The sequence below is a fragment of the Labrus bergylta genome, chromosome 15 (assembly GCF_963930695.1).
Source record: "Labrus bergylta chromosome 15, fLabBer1.1, whole genome shotgun sequence".
Lineage (NCBI taxonomy): Eukaryota > Metazoa > Chordata > Actinopteri > Labriformes > Labridae > Labrus > Labrus bergylta.
In genome coordinates, this window is record NC_089209.1 from 8,651,801 (window position 1) to 8,660,324 (window position 8,524).

General features: G+C 42.1%; 1 protein-coding gene across 1 annotated transcript; it reads left to right on the top strand.

Moving 5' to 3' along the window:
• The first annotated feature begins 184 nt into the window (after positions 1-184).
• slc35a1 (solute carrier family 35 member A1) lies at positions 185-7,207 on the top strand. Its single transcript, XM_020628194.3, has 8 exons — positions 185-359; positions 640-820; positions 3,832-3,991; positions 4,440-4,592; positions 4,745-4,811; positions 5,185-5,361; positions 5,460-5,594; positions 6,452-7,207. Exons 1-8 carry the CDS (start codon positions 350-352, stop codon positions 6,586-6,588), a joined length of 1,020 nt encoding a protein of 339 aa, XP_020483850.2. The 5' UTR covers positions 185-349; the 3' UTR covers positions 6,589-7,207.
• The last annotated feature ends 1,317 nt before the right edge of the window (positions 7,208-8,524 follow it).

An 8,524-nucleotide genomic window follows, 5' to 3' on the forward strand; every position in this document is an offset into this window, starting at 1 on the left:
ACCAGTCAATACTTTTCATCTCATAATAACTTTATTTTAAATCGTAGTTGTGACAATTTCTTTCATAATTCTGACTTGAATCGCAGAGCAAAACAATTGTAAAACCGACGGGACCGAGGCAATCTCAGAACAAACACACCTAAGTCGACTCGCGCAGCATTCTGGGAATTGTAGTAATCTCCCCGATATCAGGCAGGAAACTCTAAATCAGACCAGTCGTCCCATGTCTCGATGTGTTGCAGGTCGGGCGACATTCTTCCCAGCAGACTGCTTTAGATGTTATGACATGTGACCTGCGCAGTTCAGTTCAGGTCCTTTACCTCCTGGAGTGACAGAAAGCAGAGACACCATGGGAGTCGGTGAGTTTGACCATTTCATACAGGCTAGCATGTGAGGCTAATGTTAGCAGGTTAGGGTTAAGAAAAAGTAACGTTTTGTGGATGGCTTTAAGAGCTTCTAGCTTATGATTATGTGTTATTTCGTTTTCAGTGAGGGAAGTGATAACATGTCAGCGACTGATAAGGTCACCTGTTTCTATAGTGATGCTATAATAAACACAAGACATGTAGGCTAATGATTGTTAGCAGCTTTGAGATCATGTTCCCCCCTCTCTCTCTCTTTCTCTCTCTCTCTCCTCAGAAAATGTGAGCGTGGTCTTCAAGCTGTACTGCCTGACGGTGATGACCCTGGTGGCTGCCACATACACAGTGGCGCTCAGGTACACGAGGACCATCTCAGCCGGAGACCTGTACTTCTCCACGACTGCAGTGTGCATCACTGAGGTCATCAAGTTAATCCTGAGTCTGGGGATGCTGTCAAAGTAAGTGTTTGAACACACAATAACAAATGAACGTTTAGAGATACATTTTTTTTTATTTTCTTGATTATGTTTTACACTACTCATGGCTGCTATTCTTGACCACGAAAAATAGATCCTCAATGTGAGTAATCTGGTTAAATAAATAAATACACGAATAACCTGAGTCACAATGTGAATAAAGGCGATATCCAGATCGCAATAACCTGCAATTATATATGAGAAGTAAATGTCAAAACATGTTTTACAACATCAACTATTGGTCCTGGGGGGGAGGGGGGGAGGGGGGGGGAACAGGGCTTTCTCCATCGCCGCTCCCACCCTCTGGAACTCTCTCCCAAATAACATCCGAGACTCCCCTACACTCACCTCCTTGAAGAAATCCCTCAAAACTCACCTCTTCAACACTGCCTACAACCACTAACCCCCCCCCCCCCCCACACACACACACACACACACACACACACACACACACATACACACATTACTTCTTCAATGTACTGTCCTCGTCGTTTTTTGTTTTGTTTTATGGTTTTATGTTTCGTCAAAGCGTCTTTGAGTTTTTAGAAAAGCGCGGTTAAAAAAACCAATGTATTATTGTTATTATTATTATTATTATTAACATGTTTGTGTGGTAAAGACATCAGCAAAATGTCGCTTATCATTTTTATTCAACCTTTATTAACGCATTGAGGTCAAGATCCCTTCCACAAGGGTGACCTGGTTTAGAGGGCAGCAGCACACGTCATAATAAACATTACATTACATGATTATACTTGTTTTATGATGCAAAATTCAATCATCCACTCCTATTGCCAATTATATCGCAATCACGATAGCCGTCAAAAATAATTGCAATATGAGTTTTTGACCATATCGTGATGTGCAGCCCTAACAGACACATCACAGCCTGCAGGTAGAGGGACGTCTCTCCCGGTGAAGCATGTGGAATACAACATCCACATGTGTTAGGGCTGCCACCAAAGGCTTGATTATTGATTAACTAACTACTTTCTGGGTTAATGTACTTTTCATTTGGTGTATAAAATGTCAGAAACCAAAGGTCAGAACCGTTTCAAACAGCCTAAGGAGACATCGTCAAGTTGCTAAAGCAGTGAAAATGGCAACTTAAAATGTTATTGCAGAGGTGCTGGTTTACATATGTTAAGACAGTGGCTCAGTTGGTACTGTCGTTATCTCTCAATTGGAGGGTCGAGGTTTGGATCCCCTGTTCCTGCAGGTCCTGTGTGCATGGGCAAGATACTTAACCCCGAATTGCTCCCACCGGCGGCGCATAAATGCATATGAATGGGATTAGTTACTTCTGAATGAGTTTGAATGCGTAGGTGTGACATGCGGTGTAAAAGCACTTTGAGTAGTCAGAAGACTAGAAAAAACGCTTTACAAGCTCAAGTCCATTAATCATTTACGACATGGTCATATGGACCTTAAAAAACACACTTTGATGTGTTTTGGCATCAAGCCTTCATCAGGAAGTCAAACAGATGAAAAAGAACACTTATCTATTTATAGTGGTACACACACCTACTTTTAAAGATGTATTTTTTGGGGGCTTTTTATGCCTTTAATGGACAGACAGGACAGGGGATAGAGTCGGAAATCAGGGAGAGAGAGTGGGGAACGACATGCGGGACAAGCCACAGGTGGGATGTGAACCCGGGCCGCCCGCTTGAGACAACAGCCTCCATACATGGGGTGCGCGCACTAACCACTGCGCCACCAGCGCCCCATGAATTTATAACTTTATACAATGTTTTATTTATTTATTTATTTATTTATTGATATTCTGTCTCTGTTTGTTAAAATAAAGGTACCATAAAAATTATAGACCGCTCACTTCTTTGTAATTGGTCAAACTTACAAAATCAGCAGGGAATCAAATAATTATTTCCTCCACTGCCATGGGGTAATTCACATTACCAGGGGCCCGTTTCAGAAAGAAGGTTCAACTAACTCTCACCTGACCCTGAGCTCTGAGTAAATTTACCCTCAGGTGGGAAACTCTGAGTTTTGGGTTCCAGATCAGCTGATTCAAGTTTGTTAAATCAACTCCGCGATGATAAACAGCCATCAATAATGGAGCCATGGCAACAGGTGACAAAAAAAGAGATCCTTGTACTTTAATCCTCTCGAAATATAGTTTACATATTCATGTGGATATGCGAGGAAAATGGAACAGATTTTAAAAAGGAAAAAAAAAGGAACATTTCTGCAGCGGCAAAGGAGAGAAAAGTGGTGTGTGGGAGAAAACTGCTGCTCGCGTCAGCACGTCATGTTGGCGAGTCTATTCCGGTGGGATGGTTTTAAACCTAAAATAAATCATTTAGATCAATCAATTCAATCAATCAATTTTTATTTGTATAGCATCAACTCATAACAAGTGTTATCTCGAGACACTTTACAAAAAGCAGGTAAAAGACCTTACTTATTGCTATATTACAAAGATCCGGCCTATCCATCATGAGCACTTTAGCAAAGCAGCAAAAGTTACAGTGGTAAGAAAAAACTGCCTTATTAAAAAGGCAGAAATCTTCGGCTGGATCCCCGGCTTGGAAAGAGATAGGGGGAGAGATGGGATACGATGCAGGAAGAGGGATAGGGCGCAAGGGGGTGGGGGGGAGGCAAGCCATCCATCAACAATCCGGTGGGGAGGGGAGGGGGGGGGGGGTTTGCAGGCCGTCAACCAACGATCTAGCCTAAGAGAGCTCGAGAGCTCCCAGGAAAGTAGGTGGTTAGTGACTGAGATTTACAGATAGATACATGCAAGATGGAAGGGCTAGATGCAATCCATTAGGAGAAAAGGGACTAAAGCAGCTCAAAGTGAAACATTATAACAAACTCGGATCATGGTGGTAGCTTACCTTATTTAAATCATATTTGATATATTAAACACAGTCAACTTATTTTCAGTGTCTATTAGTCAGCTCTAATTATTACTGTAGTCATTTGTAGTTTTCACATTCCTCATCCGTCTGTTTTTTTTTTGCTTCCAGTGAAACGGGGAGCCCTTCCAGACTGAAGAAAGCCTTAGTGGAACACGTTCTGTGCAGCCCCAAAGAGCTGCTGAAGCTGAGTGTGCCCTCGCTGGTGTACGCCGTTCAGAACAACATGGCCTTTCTAGCCTTGAGTAACCTTGATGCAGCAGTTTATCAGGTGTGGACTGAATCCTGTTTGCTTAGTAGTTGTTTAAGGTAACTTACAGTGCATGTGTCTGTGTCAATATGTTGGCAGGGTGTGGAGCTTTGATGAACCTGTTGAGTCTGTGCTGCACCCACACTATGGATTGAAAATCTCAGCAAAGTGTCACATTTGAAAAGCCAGGACTAGAGATTGCTTGTGTTCCTCATTGTTCAAAAACATTTCAGGCATTCTCCCGACTAGTTGTGCACTTACAGACACACAGTGTTAGGAGGCAGATGCTTTAGCTTGCAGATGTAGGAACATTGACTCCTGAGAAGTTTGAAGTTCAATATTCATTTTTGTTGTCATAACATCTGCAGTATGTGTTAAACTGAATCAGTGTGATGCAGAACACGTTAGCTCAGGTTCACTATAATCTGGATTAAAAAAAAATAATAATAACCTGTGTTTGTCCGTGTAGGTGACCTATCAGCTGAAGATCCCGTGCACAGCGTTGTGTACAGTCCTCATGCTGAACCGCTCTCTCAGCCGGCTGCAGTGGTTCTCTGTCTTCATGCTCTGCGGGGGCGTGACGCTCGTTCAGTGGAAGCCCGCAGAGGCTACTAAAGTCCAGGTGGGTGTGGTTCAAGTTTAAAGAAACCCGGTCACTGTAAATAATAATCCTTGTCCTGTAACTGACACTATTATAGATTTGGCTTTTTATTACCCATGATGCCTTCACAGTCATTCATCGTGTTCCATTTCTTTTCTTTTCTGTCTTTACAGATTGAACAAAATCCTTTTGTTGGCTTTGTGGCCATCGCTATTGCTGTGCTTTGCTCTGGATTTGCAGGTAAACTCGCCTCAATCTGTGTAAAAGAGTAGGAGTGAGCTATCACTGATTTATTTATCGACACGATGCAGTAACCTTTGATTAACTTAACAAACACTGTGCAACAGGCAGAAACAAAATGCACAAGTCATGTCAAAACACATTCAGACTTTAGGTGATACAAATCACAATAAATATCAGATAAAAGACAATGCATGATATACAGCTGTTGTGCAGATCACAGTGTAACTGAAGTCAAGATAATGGCGCCAGCTGTTTCCCCACCACGAGTCGAACGCTCATTTTAGGCATCGCCTTTCTCATGGAGTCATCTGACTTTTAATCACGTGTTTAACGTGTTAAAAACAGTGTTGTGCGTACTCTCTGATTGCAGGTGTTTACTTTGAGAAGGTGCTGAAGAGTTCCGACACGTCTCTGTGGGTGAGAAACATCCAGATGTACCTGTCCGGCATCGTGGTCACCCTGATCGGCGTTTTTGTCAACGATGGAGATAACATCTTGGAGAAAGGCTTCTTCTTCGGTTACACTCCCTGGGTGTGCTTTGTCGTTTGTGAGTACGACTCAACAGGAGGATGCTGCGACTGTGTTCCTTTTTTTGCTTTCGCTTTTCTTTTCCGTGTTAACGACGTTAACTGTTTGTGTTTCCAGTCCTGGCCAGCGTGGGTGGTCTGTACACGTCGGTGGTGGTGAAGTACACGGACAACATCATGAAAGGATTCTCTGCCGCCGCCGCCATACTCCTCTCAACCGTGGCGTCGGTGCTCCTGTTTGGACTACAGATAAGTACGTTAGCTTCTCGCAGTCGGTGCACTGATTTTTACATTTCGTGTTAGTTTCCTGGGCTCGGCGGTGAAGTGGTTAGCGCTGTTGCCGATGCGATGGTTCGAGTCCTCGTCGGACAGGGTCTCTCCGGGTGGAGAATGTGAGTGTGGCTGGTTGTTTTGTCTCCGTATGTCAGCCCGGTGATTGGCTGGTGAACAGCCCAGGGTTTACCCCGCCTTTCCACCAATGACAGCTGGGATTGGCTCCAGCCCCCCAATTACCCAGAACAGAAAAAGGGAATAGATAATGGACGGATGTAGTTTCCAGTTTCCTAGAAAGTTAATGGAATTGGAAATTGAAAGTTCTTAATACTACTACCCCAAGGGAGTTTCAATATGTTACTTATTGTATTGAGAGAATGAGATCGGACCATCGGGGACATCAAAAGAAATGTAATAAAATAATGAAGGACCACTTTAGGTGTCTTTTTTTAAAACTTTTGAGACAATCAAAAGGAACTTTGTTGGCTTCCATCGTTCATGAAACATCAGCACACAAGCCGGGTATCCTGACTTGGAGATGATGAAATAACCACGTCTGATCAGTAGTAGACTAAGGGGGGCATTCATATGGACTGACCCCAAATCCAGCCCTAATTACAGTATGTTTAAAGTTTTGTTTTTTTTGTCAAGAAAGTTTTAAACTCACCGTAACTACATCAACTGTAATTTGTCTTAATTAGCTTCCTGTGTCATCGAGAACAAACACGTTTCTTTCTGGGAAACTTGTCCGTATATTGCCACCAAATTTTAATCTTTCAAAGCACTTTCAAAAATACTAATCTAATGTGTGTTTTTCTTTTTCCTCTTGTTGCGCAGCCATCTCTTTTGCCTCCGGATCCTTCCTGGTGTGTATTTCCATCTACCTTTACGGACTCCCAAAGCAAGACACGAGCAAGGTGAAAAATGTGGATCACACAGACCCAGAATCCAAACAGAAACTGATCAGTGTGTGAGCCCTCAACCTCATGGACCAGGTCTTTCCTGGGGGAGGGGGGGGGGGTCCAGGTCAGGTCTTATGAGCCAAGAGGAGATTTGGAAGCCACAGTGAACTGTTTTTAAGTTGAATTGGCTCCTCAGTTCATCACATAGACGACTATTGTCCTTCAGTCCAGCTCACTCTTACCCACGAGACCCGTGACAGTGATATGAATTTTGGGGTAATATGAGATAACATTGTTTTTTATTTCAGTTAATCTGCCTTTTTTTTTTTTTTTTTAAAGATGGTAAGAAATCAGAAACAATCAGAGAGGTCTTTGTAATTTATCTTTAACAGAAACATGACTCTGTGTATTTGGGATCAGAGGTACATGTATAAATATCCTCATCATGAAGGTTTTTATTTTAGTCTGTTCAAACTGTGTAATGTGAGTATCTCACTTTGTTATCACAGAGTGCTGATTGTGAATGTGCCCGGCTCACAGAGAAACACAGATGACGACAGAATGCACTTGTGATTATTTGTTTATGACATCATCTCTTCAGTGTCTTTTATCTTTTTTTGTATCACATCTATGCTGCCTTTTTTCTGAAGTCATATTTAATTTGATTAAAAGTGACTGGAAAAAGCTTCAATCGCCGCCCGGTCTCCTTCGCCTAAATCGTCATTGTTCAATCGCAGATTAGCGTAGCAGAGCGAGGCGCAGCATGCCGGTCGAGCGGTGGAAATCATCCACGTGTATGGAGGTGAATATTAAGAGTGCTTCCATTCACCTAAAATTTCCAAGTTTTATCAAATTTACTGATTAAAAAAAGACAATGAGTGTAAGGAATAGTTCTTTTTAATATCAGTTAGCAGCCTTTAAGTAAAACTAGCCAAGGCTAAAGCTAATTCAAATAGTGTGCAGTAATTCCCCCCTTCATAAAATAAAATTAATGGGGGGGGAATACAGGTCATGATACAACATCATACCCAACAGGTGGTCCATAAAAATACTAATAATAATACCGACTTATACAGTTTTTTCTGTGTACTCAAAGACGCTTAACAAAAAACAACAAAGCAAAACTGTGAAAACAGTACGATGAATAAATAGCGTAAGAGAAGGTGGAGAATCAGAAGGAGGGATTGCATCAGTAAACTTGAGTGTGCCGATGGAGGAGCTCAGACAGGTAGGGGGGGGGGTGCCACGTTATGGAGGGCTTTGTAGGTGAGGATGAGGAGTCTAAAGTGGATACGTTGGGGGATGGGGAGCTAGTAGAGGTCATGAAGGACGGGGGTGATGTGGTTGAAATCAAAGGACGGATGATGCATCACAATATCATAAAGTTGACCATATGAAATGCCCCTAGAGTTCAAGTGCAGGATTAATATATGTATTCATTGCAATTTGGTGACAGCTGCACGTCTTATCAAGCTTCAACCTTTAGCTTCTTTTCACCACGGTCAGACTTTGTCCCCTCACCATCGTCTTCTTCTCCAGCCTATTAAAGTCCCTTCATGTGACCCTCGTTCATCATGTCATAAGTGCCGTTGAGCAAAGTCTCACTGTGTACAGTGCTGAATTTTCTAAATGTGAAATCAGCGATTTTTGGCACCAGCAATTCCATTATTTTATCACACAGGTCAGGACGTGTATTTGTAGTTTATTGTTTGTTTTAATGGTTTGAGAGTTTGTCTTTATCGTCAATTTGAAGCTGCATTTTTTTTTTTTACAATACTGACCATTGTACTGTACTATGTTTTTATTTTCTTTGTTCACCTTTTTTAATATCAGTGAGTCAGTTAAATACCAGCGACACCTTTTCGTTTTATAAGTTTACCCATGAGCCTAAAAGAAAATATCAGTCCGTCATTACATTCACGGACTTTAAGTGTGAAGGTGGAACCTGCTGAACCAGTTTAACCTTCAGCTATTGATAACAAACGCTCCCAAACTGACATCATCATCA